Raw genomic sequence first — 18,438 nt, 5'->3', positions numbered from 1 at the left:
TCCTATGATTTCGCGAGCGGCCTTCTGTTGCAAGAGCATTATTCATAAAGTAGCAATTCAGGCCTCTCTCAGAAAGAAATCGCTAGTTGTGCCTTAATTTTGGTCTTGCACGGTTGGGTTAAGAGGAGACACTGAACTCGCAACGCATGTCTTGCCATCTTAGAGCAGGTCGCATGCGAGAGGACACATCTGTAAAAAAAAACTAAGGCTTTGAAATGTGAAGTGGAGAGAGGAAAATCGCTCAATAATGCATTCAGCGTGCAGCTAACGGTATCGCTTCACCTCCTCGCCACAGAAAATGGTGTGGAATATGGGAGCGTTTTCCTAATATCGGTCTTGCGACGAACCGGCGTCGCAGGAAATAGTTAAGGCAAAAAAAAAAGAAGAATATGTCAGAAGTGGGATTCGAACCCACGCCCGGAAGTCCGGACTGCGACCTGAACGCAGCGCCTTGGACCGCTCGGCCATCCTGACAGCACGGAGGAAGTTCAAATTTGGCAACATGTCAAGACTGTTTCTCTTGAAAAAATGCGGTTGCCTGGCTGAATATTCACTGTCGGAATAAACAAGCTCGAACGTAATGCTGGCCGCTCTGTTGAAGGACCGCCAGTCTTCGCGTTCGCGTATTTCGCACATGACCACCTACAGTGACACCCACAGAGGACTTCAGCGCGGTGCATCATCTTGCGCCTGTGACGTCACGTGTGAGGTATCTTCGGGTGTGCAGTACGGGAAAGCGTCGACTTCGCGCTCTGAAGCAAGGGCGAGGAGCAAAAATATGGCATGGCCACCTTTAGCACTATAGGCATGTCCTAGAACTAGAACAAAACAATACTTAAGTTTGGTTTATTGGGGTTTAACGTCCCAAAGCAACTCAGGCTATGAGACACGCCGTAGTGAAGGGCTCTGGAAATTTCGACAACCTGGGGTGCTTTAACGTGCACTGACATCGCACTGCACACGGGCCTCTAGAATTTCACCTTCATCGAAATTCGGCCGCCGCGGCCGGGATCGAACCCGCGTCTTTCGGGTCAGCAGCCGAGCGCCGCAACCACTGAGCCACCGCGGCGCGGAAAATAGCCGCACAGGGCGAAATCCAGAAAGAAGCGCTGTATGATAGTTCAAGAGGCATGGCCCTCATTTTCAAGGCCTCACAAGGTTGCTAGAGGACCAGGCAATGCAGAAGTATGAACAAGGAGATATTTGTGCTGGTTAGGGTTGTAGTGGCAAAATCATTAGACATGTTCTGGTAGACTGCAATGCTATATATCCAGATATCGAAGCAGGCAACGTGAGTCGTCCAGTGATTTTCGGCTTTATCGGCATTAAAAGGAAGATCAGCACTTATATGCAGATACAAGCAAAAGCAGACTAACAGGCGTAAAACCAGGATGGTAAAATTGCCTGAGCGTCACAGAAACAAAACACTATAGTTTGGAACTATAAAAATAGATTCGGTATCAAAAAAAATGAATAGGGTTCAAAGTAAAAAAAATGAAAGATCAAAAAATTTGCAGTCGTTTGAACTATTTTATGGATTTAAAAATAAAAAAGGCTGAACTGAACACTTTCGCTTCCGTAGTAAACATCTTGTGAACTGTAAAAAAAGTGTGTTTTCAATAGTTTTGGACCGGCAGCTGGTACCCTTAACACTTAATAAACGAGAGCAATGGGACACTAAGGTGGGGTGAGACTTTGAAATCGAGTTTCAAAATTTGGCTGTGCAGCAGTAGTAATAAAAGCTATGGTCATCAAATTTGAAAGGTATATTAAAGGTAGACGCAGCTTGCATTACAGTTAAAAATTAGTTTTAAATTTTGAAGGAGTATTTTTATTTTTATTTTTACTTTTTTATACGTTTTTACCTTTTCTTTAAGATCTACTACCCCCAGAGTGTTCCAATTTTGTACAAAGGTAGCAACAAATGCTTGACAGAAGTGGAACTAGAATTATGTTCCTACAACAAAATTAGGTTCGTTAGGTTTTTTGCTTTTGCCGTTGCATGAAAATTGCCACTTATAACTGGTCTTTTTTCATGCTAGAAAAAATAAAAATGCACCAAGGCTGTTGATTTCTAGTTCCAGTTATGTAACTGCCACTGATTAACACATCAGAGAAATGTTGTTTTGAGATAAACGCCGGTAAAGTTTTTAAAAACTTTTTTATTCCTCAAAAATTCCCTGGGCTGTAGTCTTTTGCAGTGGCAGCATCGGCATACCCTTTCTCTTTGTTTCTTCGGTCCTTTCTTTCCTGTTTCGCTGCAGATCTCAGCTTGAGATCATTTTTTTTACCCTCCGTCTGTATATAGATGCTAGCGTTGAAGTACACGGATGTCCAGAGGTGGCTCCCAAATGTTTCAGCCTTCTTACTCGTGCTACGTTTCCAACATTATAGCATGCAATTGCATCATCGACAGCTGTCTCAACTGTTTTGAGACTGAAAATGGTTTTAGGACACCTCACCCAAAATAATTGTTAGTACATCGACAGCACAAGAGGACAGCATCAAAGCGTAGCGCACAGCCATGAACAGAAGAGCAACAGGAGGAGCCCTAGTGGCTTAAAAATGTACTAATTACAAGAATAAATTCAAAACCGAAACCGAAACCTTCAGAGCATTGACTTTCTGCACGTGTCGGAAACGAAGAGACTGCGTCGAGATAAACCCACTTTTCCTGTCAACGTGTCGAAGAAAAAGGACAAAAAAATATTTTTGAAACCGCGAATACACAAGTGTTATATATTTTCTGAAAGACAAAGAAATTTTCTAAGAGATGATTGAAAAATCTCAAAACTCAATTTTTTGACCAAACAAAGTCTCACCCCACCTTAATGCCCAGCGTGTACTGCAGTGTATGTTGCTAGTGTTTCGACAATCAAGGAACGCAGCTTGTTTTCGAACCTGCTACATATAGCTAGCATCTTCGCAGCAAGCTTTTCATGTTTAACACGAAATTACCAAAATATCGCCGTCCTTTTTGCTGCCCGTCCGATACCTGCACCTCCATTCTTGATTCATCTGTTATGGGCAAATTTATTTGTGGTGCCAAATTTTGCGATCTCTTTTCACTATCTAGTCTTCCTGGCCTCAAGACTGCGTATATTACTGTTACATTTTTATTTATCTGAAGGAAAGAAACCGAATACAAAAGAAGGAAACAGAAACGCAGAAGGCACGCGGCAGCACGCGACACAGAACATGCAGCCTAGGAGCACTTACCTCTTCGCCCGTCTTCCAGCATCTTCTGTTTTAATGGTACAGTAAAGACTGGAGATCACGCAAGCTCTAGTTGTTTTCACGCTTGTAAGTTGTAGCTTATCTCAATTAAACTTCTACCTACTTAAGCCTGGTTTGGTGTTCTCCCAATTGTGGCCACATTGCGCTGAAACCGAAAAGATAGATCATTGCTTGCTGACCTGCCGCCGCTTCTCCTCTTTAAGGAGACGTCTGCTAGAACACCCGTTAAGAAAACTCGGTCTAAGTATATGTGCTAGGATTCTGTCTCTAGGGGCAGCTACCTTTGGGCGCAGCAACAGGAATGTGCTGTATACGTCATTCAAAATTTCCTTTTGGACACGAAACAGCTGCCATCCTAAGATCATTCTGAATTCCATCTCCTGGCTAATAATGTTCAAAATTCATCTGCAACCAAAACTCCCTAAACACTGTACGTTTAGCCCCATTCCCATTTTCAGCCACCAATCTCACAGTGTTCAGTTTGTTCTAAATTTTAATCACCAAATGTGCCTTCCTTTTCTTTTAATTATTTTGAGCACCTGTTAGTGGCTGCTTGTGTATTAGCCAATCGTCTGCAGTGAGTACGCATCATTATCTTCTTGAGGACAACAACAACGACAGAAAACAACAATTCTCGGCAGAGAATGGTCGCGACTTCTCAGCCACGCTCCCGTATTTGACTTCCAGCCCGGTGCTTGCAGGCGCACGGAAACGCAGGAACCCCGTCCCCGGTACGCGCCGTGGTCGCATTGGATCAGCCACGCTGCCTGGCCGTCGCCATCGACATTGGAGAGTTCGACCGCCAAGCGACTATGGTGACCGCAAGCTCTCCTCTCCCGCTCCCCCAGACAGCCGGAGTACTTGGGTGTCTACGCGATTGCGGGCACAGCCTCCGAATGGCGGCCGGGGTTATCACCATGCTCTTCAACCACTTCACGTAGCTACTGTGGCTGCCGATGGTCGGCCGAGTAGTGGCGAGAACCCGCTTGGCTGAAGAGTCTCGTACCTCACCGAGCAGGGGAAGAAAACAGTCCAGGGTGCAAACTGCACAGCCTTCGAGCTGCTGTTCAGCGGGGCCACCACATCCACTCTTCATGGCACGTGCGGGCAGCCGACCGACCGGCGGCAGACGGTACCAAGACAGACAAATGAGCAAGGGTGCTCCGATGCTGTCATTATGACATGTTGAGAAATTTTACTCGGCCGGGTAAAGGCAGACTTAAAAACCAGGTGCTAACATATCTTAATGCAGCTCTCGAAATGAGGCTGTAGATCGGAACACAAACATGGGCTACTTCCAGTAAAGTGAGGTGCAACTCGGGCTCATAGCGGGCAGCCCACGTAACCCATTTGTCCCGTGCTTACAACGAAAATTTCGGTGGGTTGCTTAGGTCAGACTGGCATTGAAAAAAAAATATAGTATATGATATTGCCGCAACGCATTACTGGCGCCGCCTAGTAGTCGCGCTCAGGAGGCTGGCGCGCGCTCTTCTTCGCCCGTGAGCTCGCTCGCTAGTCGGTTAGCCGGCCAGGCCGTTTCCGCTGGCGCTTGGACGTTGTGGCAAATACAAACCTGCCTACCTGCTTCTGTGACATTTTGGTGGAGCTTGCTGGGTACGTCCCATATCCGAAGAGCTTTTGGGTGCCTCCGAAGCCCCGCTACACACCGTGGACACACCTGTGCACAAGGCCAGCCGCCGCTTGAGAGGCTTAGCTCCCGAGTGTGGTCCCCTTCTTTCCTTACCGCGAACCATGACGACTACAGAGGCAAGCCAGCCCGTTCACCTTCCAGTAAGTGCCCAGCCGCTGTTCTTCCAGGCTCCGCGTATGCCCACGCCGTTCCATGGCGACAAATTTGAGGATGTTGAGGACTGGTTGACCAACTACGACCGGGTCGCTGCGTTTAATGCGTGGGACGATGAGCGAAAGTTGCGGAACATTTATTTTTCACTTGAAGACGCCGCCAAGATGTGGTTTGAAAACCACGAGGCTACCATCACCACCTGGCAAGATTGCCGGCAAAAGCTGCTCAGCACATTCGACAACGACGCAAGAAAAGAGATGGCTGAACTGGCTCTACAGTCCCGAGCGCAGCGGCCCAATGAGAGCGTCGCCATGTTTGTAGAAGAAATTACTCGGCCGCGGATCCGTCAATGTCGGAGGCAAAGAAGGTGCGCCATCTTATGCGTGGCGTTAAAGAACAGATCTTCGTCGGCCTTGTACGTGACCCTCCATGTACTGTGGCTGATTTTAAGAAGGAGGCGACAAGTATGGAGCGTGCCCTACAGCAGCGATTCGTACAATTTGATCGTTCTGCGAACATCACTGCTGTGGACTTCCACTTGCCGATGAACGACAACGAGAGTGGCGCCCTTCGCGAGCTTGTTCGAAGCATCGTACGTGAAAAACTGCAAAAGCTGCCCTTTCTCGAGCAACACCCGCGTGTTGGAGGCATCTCGGATGTTATACGTGAAGAGCTCCGGCAAGCAGTGCCATCAATGCCATCCCCCCAGCCGCCTGCGCCGCACGTCATGTCCTACAGCGACGCGTTGCGTACCCCTGCGCCAGCACCGCCGGCACCCTACAGGCCCGCTCCTCTCGTCCGTCCTGCACCCCGACATTCAGCTCCTGCTGATGCGCCCGACACTCGACCGCCCGTTCGCAAAGCACACGTGTGGCGTACGCCGAACAATCTACCTCTGTGCTTCCACTGCGGCGAAGCCGGACACGTACTGCGCCACTGTCCATACCGCCGGATGGTCTTGCGCGGATTCTCACCGGATGCCCCTCGGCCGCGCTATGGTGAACGACCTCGGGACATCGACCAGTACCTCATCGACCTCAGCGCCAACGTCCCACCTGCGTCCCCACCACGACGCCAGTCCAGGTCGCCAACGCCGCGACAGTTTTCCCCCAACCGGCGTACTTCCTTCAGGCAGTCCCCAAGTCCGCGCCGGGAAAACTGAGGACGGCGACTCTCGGAGGTAGAGCCGCCGTCGATGAGCGCTACGACCAAGATCCTCCATTCGCCGATTCGATCAAACATTCCGACCTCCGACCCCCCGCACCGACCAGCAGTCCGACCACTTTCCGACGATCGCCGCAGTTTTCCTCCGACGCCCCCAATCGACGCACCGAACGACCATCGAGTCCGACGACCTCCCGACGATCACAGAAGCTTACCTTCGACGCCGCACTTCGACGCACTGAACGACCCGTCAGTCCGACGATCCGTGATACGGCGCCCTTCGTCGACGGTGAGCTTCTTTCCGCTGAGATACCTATCGCCGTTGACAACCACCATACGACTGCCCTTGTAGATACCGGCGCTGATTTTTGCGTTATGAGTCGTAGCCTTGCTACAATCCTACGCAAAGTCCTGACTCCTTGGCACGGCGCGCCGATAAGGACAGCCGGAGGCCATGTGCTCACGCCGCTAGGAGTGTGCTCCGCCCGAGTCGAGATTCGCCACGTAACTTTCTCTTGTTGCTTTGCTGTGCTGGCGGAGTGCTCCAAGGACCTGATCCTCGGTCTTGATTTTCTTCGAGAAAACGGTGCAATCATCGACCTCCGTGACCTCATGGTGACATTTTCGACCCAGCGCGCAGTTTCCGACGACTACACAGCCGACAAGCCAGTTTTCCGGGTATGCGATGATCATGTCACACTACCTCCACGCACCAGCATGTTTGTTACAGTGCACTGCGACAACCCCCCCCGCCCTTCAAGGCCTCGCGGAAATGAATGTGAATTTATTGTTGAGTCTACAAGTCTGCGTCGCTCGTGGGGTCTTTTCCTTGAGTCATAACCGAACTGAACTGCTTTTAACGAACTTTAGCGCCGAATACCGCCATTTACCGCAAGGGGCAGCCATCGCCTACTTTGATGAAGTCGGCGAGCCCTCAGCCCACTGCGCCCTATCGTTGCTCACCAAGAACCCTCCCGAGAGCACTGCCCATACAGTTCGAACTGACGTTAATCCTGCTTTGCCTTTTGACCGGAAACGCCGCCTTCAAGCAATTCTTGACTCTTACCATGACTGTTTTGCCGTCACGTCCAAGGTGGGACAGACGTCAGTTGCAAAGCATCGCATTATAGTTGACCCCACCGAACGCCCTATCAGCCAACACCCCTACCGAGTGTCGACTAAGGAACGCGAGGCTATTCGGGCGCAAGTTGATGAAATGCTTCGCGATGATGTGATCCAACCGTCCACAAGCCCATGGGCCTCGCCTGTTGTGCTGGTCGCTAAAAAGGACGGAACACTCAGATTCTGCGTCGACTACAGGAGGCTCAACAAAATTACAAAAAAAGACGTCTACCCACTGCCTCGAATCGACGACTCGTTCGACCGACTCCGCCATGCCCGATACTTTTCATCGCTCGATCTACGCAGTGGCTATTGGCAGATCGAAGTCGATGAACGTGATCGTGAAAAGACGGCGTTCATTACTCCTGACGGTCTCTACGAATTTAAGGTGCTTCCCTTTGGTTTGTGCTCCGCCCCCGCGACCTTCCAAAGAATGATGGACACTGTCCTAGCCGGCCTCAAATGGCAGACGTGCCTCGTCTACCTTGACGACGTCGTCATTTTCTCTGCGACTTACGACGAGCATCTGAAGCGCTTGACGGCCGTCCTAAATGCCATCCGCGCGGCCGGCCTCTCACTAAAACCGGAAAAATGCCACTTTGCATTCCAAAAGCTGAAGTTTCTGGGCCATGTCGTCAGCGCTGAGGGTATTAGCCCTGATCCAGAGAAGACGGCTGCCGTAGCTGCTTTTCCGACTCCTACTGATAAAAGTTCTGTTCGACGGTTTTTGGGCCTCTGTGCATATTACAGACGCTTTGTCCATGACTTCTCCCGGATAGCCGAACCACTGACTCGTCTGACAAAGGACGACCAACCTTTCATCTGGGCCGACGAGCAGCAAAGGGCTTTCGAGGAGCTTCGCACACGCCTTCAAACAACGCCCATACTTGGCCACTTCGACGAGGAGGCGGATACAGCATTGCATACCGACGCCAGTAACGTTGGCCTCGGAGCAGTTCTCGTTCAGTGGCAAGATGGTGCTGAGCGGGTCATTGCTTACGCCAGTCGCACCCTCTCTCGTGCCGAAGCGAATTATTCTACTACCGAAAAGGAGTGCCTTGCAATTGTCTGGGCGGTGACAAAATTTCGGCCGTATTTGTATGGTCGGCCGTTTAGAGTGGTCAGTGATCACCACTCGCTCTGCTGGCTAGCCAACCTTAAAGATCCTTCTGGCCGCTTAGCCCGCTGGAGTCTGCGCTTGCAGGAGTTCGACGTCACTATTGTGTACAAGTCCGGCAAGAAACACAGTGACGCTGACTGTCTATCGCGAGCCCCTATCCCGTGTTCTTCACCTGAAACAGATGACTCCGTTTTTCTCGGCGCTCTCACGACGCCTGATCTCGGTCAACAACAGCGAGATGACACCGAACTGCGCCCCTTCATCGCTTACCTCGAGGGAACCACCTCATCGCCACCTCGCCTTTTTACGCGTGGCCTGTCGTCGTTCTGCTTGCGGGACGGCGTCCTTTACAAGAAAAACTACGCTTCCACAGACATTCAGTACCTGCTGGTGGTCCCAACTCCGCTCCGTCCCGACGTTTTGCAGGCATGCCACGACGAGCTTTCTGCCGGCCATCTCGGTTTCTCACGGACCTTGGCTCGCGTACGACAAAAATACTACTGGCCCAAGCTTGCTGCTATTGTCCGGCGCTATGTTGAGACGTGCCGTGATTGCCAACGTCGGAAGACGCCGCCTGTCAAGCCGGCCGGTCTGCTGCAGCCTATTGGTCCTCCTCGAGTACCCTTTCACCAAGTCGGTATGGACTTGCTCGGGCCGTTTCCTACGTCATCTTTGGGCAACCGCTACATTATAGTCGCCACTGATTACCTCACCCGTTATTGTGAAACCAAAGCTCTTCCCAGCGGCACTTCTACTGATATTGCGAACTTTTTCATCTTTAACCTAGTCCTCCGTCATGGTGCCCCTGCGGTCGTTTTAACTGACAGAGGCACTGCATTTACTTCAGCTCTCACCCAGGAAGTTATGCGGCTCAGTGGCACTTGTCATCGCAGAACAACAGCTTACCATCCTCAGACGAATGGCCTTACTGAGCGACTCAATAAGACCATCGCCGATATGCTTTCAATGTACGTCGACGAAGACCATAAGAACTGGGACCAGGTACTACCGTATGCAACTTTTGCGTATAATACCGCAGTCCAGGAAACGACCCGCTTCACCCCGTTTCGTTTGGTGTACGGTCGCGAAGCCGTTACCATGCTGGATGCAATGTTACTGCCCGATATCGCCCTTCCATCAGTTGCCGGCGCTGCCCAATTCGTCCAGCACGCTGAGGCCGCCCGTCAGCTTGCTCGAACGAGACTCCGGACGCAGCAGGTTAAAGACGCCCAACGCTATAACCTTCGTCACAGGGAGGTAGTTTACAACCCTGGCGATAAAGTCTGGGTGTGGGTTCCTGTTCGCCAGCGGGGTCGCTCCGAGAAGCTTCTGCGCCGCTACTTCGGCCCGTACGAAGTGCTGCACAAACTCAGCGACGTCACCTACGAAGTGATTCCGCAAGGAACTGTTCGTACGTCCCGACGGCAACCACAGTCGGAAGTCGTACACGTTGCCCGGATGAAGCCCTTCCACGCCCGCTAGGTCAAGCATACGGTTCTGCTTGGCCTCGCCACGTAGCATCGGGACGATGCTTTTTCCACCGGGAGGGGCAATGCCGCAACGCATTACTGGCGCCGCCTAGTAGTCGCGCTCAGGAGGCTGGCGCGCGCTCTTCTTCGCCCGTGAGCTCGCTCGCTAGTCGGTTAGCCGGCCAGGCCGTTTCCGCTGGCGCTTGGACGTTGTGGCAAATACAAACCTGCCTACCTGCTTCTGTGACAATATTATGCCTTGAGGGTACAATGGGGGCGTTTGGGGCTGGGTCTGGCCCTAAAGCATACATATCGGCCCCCTGTGAGGACCATGTGGGTAGGCCCCAATTAGGCTTGCCCCCTTTAAAACCCGCATTGGTACCATGCCGATTTTTAGGGGCTAACTGCGATAAAAACCTAACGTTCATCCTCAGGGGCTGTCCACATAACACCAAAATAGGACCGATGGGGGAGCTCGGTGGGCTACCAACAATCAGTCAATAAATGACGGAACCCAACAGTAACCGAAACCAAGCAGCATAGGGGATGTTTTCTTTTTTTGTAGTTTTTATCATCAATGAAAGCAGAAGAAAAAACTGTCCCACGCTGCCGGTAGGATCCGAACCAGCGAGCTCCGAAATTCACGTCCGGTACTCTACCAGCTGAGCTACGGCGACGGCTGTCCAATAATGTGCTTTCAGGGGAATATATGGGCAGTGTAAGCGAGCCTTGAGTGTGTTCACCAGCGCCACCCTCGTCCATGGCGGCGGGCGTAGCACGTCCTGTAGTGCCACGTAGGAACGTGGTTGAACGGTGATGGTGAAGCTGTACGAGAACCTTCTTATCAGCCTACGGCATCAAGACTGCCAGATTCGGGGCCCTCGATGAACACATTCAGCAGACAAGGGAATGGACAGAGTCTTTCGTTATGACATAAATGACGGAACCCAACAGACATCGAAACCAAGGAGCAATGAGAAGCCTTTTTTAATTTCGTTGTTTTTTTATCAAGGGGAATTCGGAAGGCGTGGGTTGGGATACCACCTGCGCCATCTGGTTGTTTTTCTTAGGCTTTTATATATCCCCCCTCTCCTAAAAAGCATCCCCTATGCTGCTTGGTTTCGGCAACTGTTGGCTCCCGTCGTTTATGTCATAAAGAGCCCCTCTTACCAGTCCCTTGTCTGCTGAACACATCTGCAATCCAGGCCGAATGTGGGTGGCCCATATGGGCTACCTGCATAGGTCCCAAATGGGACCTATTGGGGCGTTTGAGGGCAGCCCATTGTGGTTGACTGGGGCCCGCTTTGAAAACCACACATTTGTCCCACCGGGGATCACATGGGATACCCACATTAGACCTACAGGGGCCCTCATTTCATAGCTCATATATGCAATACAGGAAGCATCGTTACTCACTAAACACCAGACCACTAATATCAACATCTACACCGACCGCAGCGAAGTCATATGCAGTATACAACACAGAACTGGAAACCCACCTACATGAAATTCTCGTAAAATCCTATAACAGCAATCCAAACTTTATAATAACCTTGCGTTGGATACCTGGTCATACCGGGATCGAGGGAAATGAGCCAGTTTATCAACGGGCCCGCGAAACCAATATCCGGGAGCCTTCGATACCATGGCCAAATGCAACATCAGTGAAAGGAGCCGCAACATACAGAGGAAATACCTGAATACTACAAGAACAACGCGGAAAATCGCACAATTTTACCCCAACCTGAGCCGTCACTGAACACTGAACAAGCATACGTCACTCGCAAAGTCCAAGCTAACACTCTCCTCATTCCACTAATGCTGTACAACTGCGGATGGCGTGACACAGCTCCCTTTACCAACTGTCCATAGAACCAAGGGAGACAAAAAACACATTCTCTACTCACATAACACTGCCATTACCTCTCCTATTTCCCTTATCCTACCCCTTCATCACGCAGTGCTCGGCTTCACTCGGACTCGGCAAATGATCAGCCGGCCTTGGCGGAACAAGCACTAGTCAAGTGTTGGCCCAAAATAAAGTTTTTTCCTTCCTTCCTTCCTTCCTTCCTTCCTTCCTTCCTTCCTTCCTTCCTTCCTTCCTTCCTTCCTTCCTTCCTTCCTTCCTTCCTTCCTTCCTTCCTTCCTTCCTTCCTTCCTTCCTTCCTTCCTTCCTTCCTTCCTTCCTTCCTTCCTTCCTTCCTTCCTTCCTTCCTTCCTTCCTTCCTTCCTTCCTTCCTTCCTTCCTTCCTTCCTTCCTTCCTTCCTTCCTTCCTTCCTTCCTTCCTTCCTTCCTTCCTTCCTTCCTTCCTTCCTTCCTTCCTTCCTTCCTTCCTTCCTTCCTTCCTTCCTTCCTTCCTTCCTTCCTTCCTTCCTTCCTTCCTTCCTTCCTTCCTTCCTTCATAGCACACACTCTGCTACATAGGGCACTTCGAAATTAGTTTTATACTCACAAAAGCACAAGAATATCAGTGCCACGCAGACGCCATACGCCCGTCGAGACACCGAGTCAGATGCGAGCTACGCCTTGCTGTTATATAGAAACTTCCCGTGTACGCACAGCAGTGCAAAATAGTTCATATGACCTACCCGTGTGCCCTCCTGTGTCCCGTAAAGCCTAACTTTCGACGCGTCGTGATTTCGTTCAAGGGAGCGTCAATTGAACTGTCAGGGATAAAGCGGAGGTCTTATTTATAGACCGGCGCCATCCTTTCAGCGCCTGCGATCCACACTAATATATTCGCGCATTTGTCCTACATCCCGGTCACATCCAGACAAAGTGCCATTCGCATCTCTTTTCACACCATGCGTTGGCTTGTCTTGAAGTGAAAGAGCAGAATCACCGCGCTGGCAACAACCATCCTGTTTTGAGGCAACGCCGAGCACAGAAAATGAAAAATATCCCGGTCGTACAAGTCCGAAGCCTTCTTCGTCCCACCACACAACTCGGTCCGGAAGGGAGCCCGAAAGGTAGTGCGCGCGGTTCCGAAGGCGAAGGCTCTGCCTTCATCAGAACCGCGGTGAGGTGGATGCAGACGACCCGTCTGCTTGCTTCAGTCGATCGGCTGTCCTGGACACAAAGAGGTCGTGGTGATTTGGGCTCGTATATTCGGTACCACGGCCACGAATTGTACTGTTTCTGCCGCCGACACTGCTGCCTTCGCCAACATCCGAGTAGCGGACGGCATCGTCGTTTTCCTGGCTGCCAGCCTCGCCGTAATGGAGTGTGAACACCAGGGCCAAGACGGCGACCACCGTTAGCGCCACGACGAGGACGGACAGCTGCACGAGCCACAGGGGAGTCCTGCGACGAGGCAAAATCCAGTACGCAAACGCTAAGCCAGAAATGGCTAAACGTACCAGAGGCTGCACTCATTGGAAGACAAAAATGTGTTTTTACAAGCACTCGCCCCGAAAGGAGCACCCGCGACTCCCTGATACAAAAAGTCCAAAAGTCCAACAGCCTCAGGTATTCTCCCCGCGTAAAAACCGTTCATCGCAAGGACTATGTTCGGGTATTACACCCGTTTTATCCACTTCCGGCTCTGAGCAGCTTTATGGCTTTACGGTCATTAGCAGAGCGTTGCTGTGCTATGCTTTAGTAAAGTAAGGTAAGGTATAGATGGTATACTTTATTATGGTTCGTATAGTAGGGTGCGGTATAGTATTCTATGGTATAGGGTGTCATGTTCTATTTTAGGATATGTTAGTGTAAGTTTAACGTCTCAAGGCTGCACATGGGTTCTGTGCGACGCTGCAGTGCAAGACTACGAATTAATGTCGACCACGGTGAGTTCATTAACGTTCACTCACAGCGCACAGCACCCGTATGTTGTTACAATTCAGCCGCATAAAAATACGCATACCAATTCGGTTCCATGTCCTTGGGCACAGCAATCGAATGGCATAGCCGTTAAGCTTCCGCGGATGACTTAAAAATAGCTGTGATCATGAGTGAAACACTAGGCTGAGACAGAAAGCTCGCTAACTCGGCTGAAACACACTTACTCCGCTCGTAGTGATTTCAGCTGCAAACGCTGCATTTTCATCCACATTTCCCTCTCGTACGCTTTACAATATCCCGACCCGTCTGAACCATCGAACCGCAAAGCATTCTGGCGATGATATTGCGCATAGCGTATCCTAAACGCTATATTAAACTGAATTGCATTTTATATATTCCCTCTTTGATATGAGTAAGCGATGCTAGCCGTCTTATGACGAAAATTGGGAGCTCAAGCGAACTTGACGCTCAAATGTTCATCGCCACAATTGCTCCTTCATACAACTTCCAAGTGCAGTATCATGTCAGTTTAAGAAATGCTATGCAGCCGTCGGCTATAGCAGTAACCAAATCAAATTTATGCAAGGACTCATGCATGTGAGTTCTTCCAGAGCACTGGTGATGCGTGAAGAAAGATGTGAAGAAAATCTGTGAATTTTGTCTTACAGAACGGATTGAAAAGCTAGAATTCGCAAGTGTGATTTGAGACTGAGAACGAAGTAGCTTCCCAGTACTCATTCATTTCAGAGAATTCACTGATATTCATACGCAGTCATTCTGTTCAGGTCATGTATTTCCTAGCGCGGTGGCTCATGGTTATGGTTACGTGGCGGCCAGCTGAAGAATGAGGTGGGATTAACGATGAACAAGAGATGATTTAATGGCCGCTGGCCTAGCGCGAGCGCTCCATCCCGCACCACTGCCAGTTTCGTCTCAGTCACAATAGGACATTCGAGTCCTGAGTTCAACTATGCTTTTTCCATCACGATGAAGATGCCATGCAAAGGAAAATAAAAAAATATTGGCCGACCTTTATGCTTCTCGGTAATGAAATTTTTAAACACAGCTGCCGCGGAACCGTAGGCGACCACATACGGAACACGCAGTGCCGAACGGAGGCTCTTGTACTCGAGCAGCTCGCACAGCGCTTGCATCCGGTTTTGGTGGCCTCCAAACGCCGAAAAGCGTAATTATAAGCCTTATTTTATCATTTATTCTCGTATTTTACTTAAATAAATATAAATCTTATGCTTTTGAGCATTCCACTACATTTATTGCATTTTTTTGGAGTGAAAGAGCTACACTAGGCTAGCAGAAGCGCATTTCGCGGTGCTTGCCAAAGGCCACACTGCACAACGTTTAAAAAAGTATCTATAAACGTTGCTACTGCACGTGTGCCGTTACCATGGTAACCATGAAACCGCAGCCGCTGCGCCGCTCTGCGCATGCGCAGAGTGACGTCGCGCAGCTGGGATATAAGCCGGAAGCGATGCGCTCGGTTCTCAGACGCGCACCATGGAAGAAGGAGAGCGGCCATGCTCGCCACGGCAGCAGTACAGGCTGCGTGAAATTGAGTCTCCCGATCCAGAAGTCATCTTATGGTACAAGGCCGGCCGAAAGCGTGAAAACTAGGTGAGAAAGGCCAAGCGGGCGCCCGAAGAACAAGAGGAACGTCTCGCGAAGTGACGCCGCCAAGCTGCTGAACGGGAACTACGGCGTGTCGTATCGAAACGTCAGTAGACGAAACTTCTTCCGCTACGTATACCCTGGCTTAGCTGAGCTAAGCCTCCGCCAATTAAAAAAAAAAGTGCGCACGTGCGGCGTAGAAACTGTGGTACTACTGGTCACGTGGCAACGTCGGGCCGCCATTGGTTCGAAGAGGTACTGCCGCGCTGTCACAGAAAAAAATTTCCAACTTGCCCGAAACTCGCGTCTGCAGCCGCTGAAGCTGCTGCCACCGCTCGAGAGAGGGTGTATGCGCCTCGGCGTCGGGATTCGCGAGCGTTTAGCTTGCATGTGAGCCAGCCTTGAGAACTTCGCTCCAACAGGCCCGAGTAGTATATTTCGGTACACCCCAAAGAGGCACTAATTCCGGGGTCATCCTGAATGTCTCCTTCAGAAGAAAAAAATTGCGAGGGCACTTTGGCAACTAAAATGTTGAGAGGCAAAAGCCGTGGACACTATGCCGGGACTACTTCCGGTGGATGTGAGGTCATACCTTTCCCGTGGGTATATCGATGCCCAAATTATGCGTCTTCCGGAAATCTTAAGTGTTAATTAGGCTTAATTACACATTTTTCTATCTAATTTGAGGCAAATCCAGCGTTTTTCCGACCATTCTGTGACAATTTTCACTACGGTATGGTGACTCTATGCCGTGACGACATCTGTTGGATGTGACGTCATATCTTTTTCGTAGCTATATCGACGCCCGCGCTATTTCGACGCAATTTCGACATTTTTGTTGCCTATAATGAATTACCTAATTAATCTACAGTCATCAAACTTGTCTTCTAGGTTCATTTTTTTCGTCCTCTATCTTAGCAACCATTGGTTTTCTTCTACAGTTTTTAGTTCCCGAGTTAAACGCGTGTGACAGGCTTTGTTAACGGACGACAGTATGAGCCATTAAAGGCTTTCGCCTTAATAAATTTCCAGTGGAACTGTGCTCACCATCGCTGCTTGGCGTTTGCCGACAGACCACGAGTACTGCGCGAGAAAGAGTGCGTGCAGTCGTCCGGGCTTAGGCTGTCCGACGAAAAGCTGCGTGAAAGCTTCACCCGCCTTTCCTCACGCTTCATGGCATTGACCTCCTGTAAATCACTCTGCCGCTCTCCCTGGCAGCCCATGATCGAAGGCCCCTGTTGCACAACTCGTTCGTTCCAGCTGTGATCGTCGGCTGCGGGTCTCTCTGTAAGCGGCATCTCATCCTCCTCCTCTCTGGAGGTCAGTGGAACGAGCTCGGAGGCCTGACAGCTGTTCTTCTTGTGCTGCTGCAATAGTAAGCGGTGAATTCAGACGCTGTATAAACCAGCCAGATATATCGTGTGAACCAGATATATCGCTCTGCCCGATCCTTGGCGCCTCCTCACATCTGTTTCGGCTAGCGCGTTTAAGTGAGGCCGAAATAACAAAAAACTATACACAATCAGGGCCCCGCCGCGGTCGCTCAGTGGTTACAGCGCTCGGCTGGTGACCCGAAAGACGCGGGTTCGATCCCTGCCGCGGCGGCTGAATTTCGACGGAGGCGAAATTCTAGAGGCCCGTGTACTGTGCGATGTCAGAGCACGTTGAAGAACCCCAGGTGGTCGAAATTTCCGGAGCCCTCCACTACGGCGTCCCTCATAGCCTGAGTCGCTCTGGGACTTTAAACCCCAGTAATCCAAACTATACACGATCAGTGCAGTCGATGCTTCATGTTTATGATTTCAGTCACATGACTGCTGCTATCCCACTACAAAGCGGAAAAAGAAAGATGGAATGTTACCTGTCCTGCGTAATGCTGTATGACACATAAAACGTAGATCACATTTTGTGCCCTTAAACAAGAAGCGAGGACTCCAGAGAACCAGGGACGAAAATGCCCTAAAAAGTGTTTTTACTGTGTGCCATCAATGTCACAAACCAGAAAAAAAAGTTTAAAACGCCAAAATTGACCGTGTTCAAACAATACGGCGCTCGCCTTTGGAAGCTGCTGCCACCGTACATCAATCATACTGTCGTGGTCGAACATCTGGTGGAACAAGCAGCAGCAATGGTGGTGACAGCCAGTTAGGAAGTTTACTTGAGTAAAACAAGTGCTTGGGCAAGTTGGTACCATTCTTGATTCATACCGGCAGCGAAGAAGCACAAGCACAAAGCGAAGGAAAAAGCAAAAGCACGTACTAATGCTGCACTCACAACTGGATTATTGCGAAAAATCTTGGGCATAAAAAGGGCTTACGCACAGCAACCACGTGCCAAGGTGACACCGGAAAACATCTTATCATATTGCCGCGAAAAGGTTGAACTCCGAAGTGTACATAAAAACCGAAGCATTACTACTACAGCAATCTGCTCTTTTGTTTATATGAAAGGCCTCCAGGAGTTCGCGTGCCGTTTGATACTTGCTGCTGCCTAGAATTCTAACACTGTCGAAACGTGGCGAACATGTCATGCAATACTGGCAGTGTTTAACCAAGCGCAGATTTTCTTTGTTCTTTCCCCTAGCCTGTAATTGATACAACGCCCTGTTGGACCGATGTACACTTTTCCATATGAAAGTGGCAGCTCGTACACCACCTATGATGCACACTGCACCAAGGGCGTGGTGTGCTTTTTTCCACACCCGGTTCTTCTTGTCTCACCTCCGGAAATCCGAGGGCACAGGTTTAAAACCTTCACCGAAGCCGAAAAAACGAGCGGCACCCCATGCCTTTTCGCAACCTTCTTCATGTTATGCGACACTTTTGTAGGTACAGGCGCGGACAGAAGTAAACGAAGCACGCAACTGTCTTCGAATATTTTTCACGCGTCACCTAATTGAAATTCCCAGCAGTGGTACGAGCATGCTGGTAGCGGAGGTTGGTGGGCTTTCTTGTGGACAAACAACGCTTCTTCATTACCAATGGAGAAAGCGTGATTGCACTCCGAACGCAGCAGGGTGCTCCGTTTACTTATGGCCGCGCCTGTACGTGGCAACTTCCGGCCGCAGGTTTCTGTCCCTCTCTTTCGTCTTAGGGTACGCTGTGCGTTCCTT

The 18,438-nt window shown here is 50.2% G+C and overlaps 1 protein-coding gene and 1 non-coding gene across 2 annotated transcripts; both read right to left on the bottom strand.

Annotated features, from left to right (window-relative positions):
* Positions 1 to 390: 390 nt before the first annotated feature.
* On the bottom strand, positions 391 to 474 carry TRNAL-CAG (transfer RNA leucine (anticodon CAG)). Its single transcript has one exon. It is a non-coding gene; the product is annotated as a tRNA-Leu (tRNA).
* A 12,358-nt stretch (positions 475 to 12,832) lies between these two features.
* Positions 12,833 to 17,415, bottom strand: LOC149338894 (uncharacterized). Its single transcript, XM_089550825.1, has 3 exons — positions 17,383 to 17,415; positions 16,374 to 16,693; positions 12,833 to 13,220 (listed from the first exon to the last, which is right to left on the bottom strand). Exons 1-3 carry the CDS (start codon positions 17,413 to 17,415, stop codon positions 12,926 to 12,928), a joined length of 648 nt encoding a protein of 215 aa, XP_089406951.1. The 3' UTR covers positions 12,833 to 12,925.
* Between the last annotated feature and the right edge of the window lie 1,023 nt (positions 17,416 to 18,438).

The sequence above is a fragment of the Amblyomma mixtum genome, chromosome 6 (genome assembly GCF_055824585.1).
Source record: "Amblyomma mixtum isolate Tamu chromosome 6, ASM5582458v1, whole genome shotgun sequence".
In the NCBI taxonomy this organism is placed as follows: Eukaryota; Metazoa; Arthropoda; class Arachnida; order Ixodida; family Ixodidae; genus Amblyomma; species Amblyomma mixtum.
This window is presented reverse-complemented; position numbering and strand designations above follow the sequence as displayed.

Bases quoted from the DNA above. Each gene is read 5' to 3' on its own strand.
- LOC149338894 (XM_089550825.1), bottom strand. From the start codon at position 17,415: ATGATTGATGTACGGTGGCAGCAGCTTCCAAAG. The intron at 16,694-17,382 runs GCGAGCGCCGTA...TTACTATTGCAG, and splicing joins GGTGGCAGCAGCTTCCAAAG to CAGCACAAGAAGAACAGCTG. The intron at 13,221-16,373 runs GTGAGCACAGTT...GCCTCGTCGCAG, and splicing joins GCAAACGCCAAGCAGCGATG to GACTCCCCTGTGGCTCGTGC.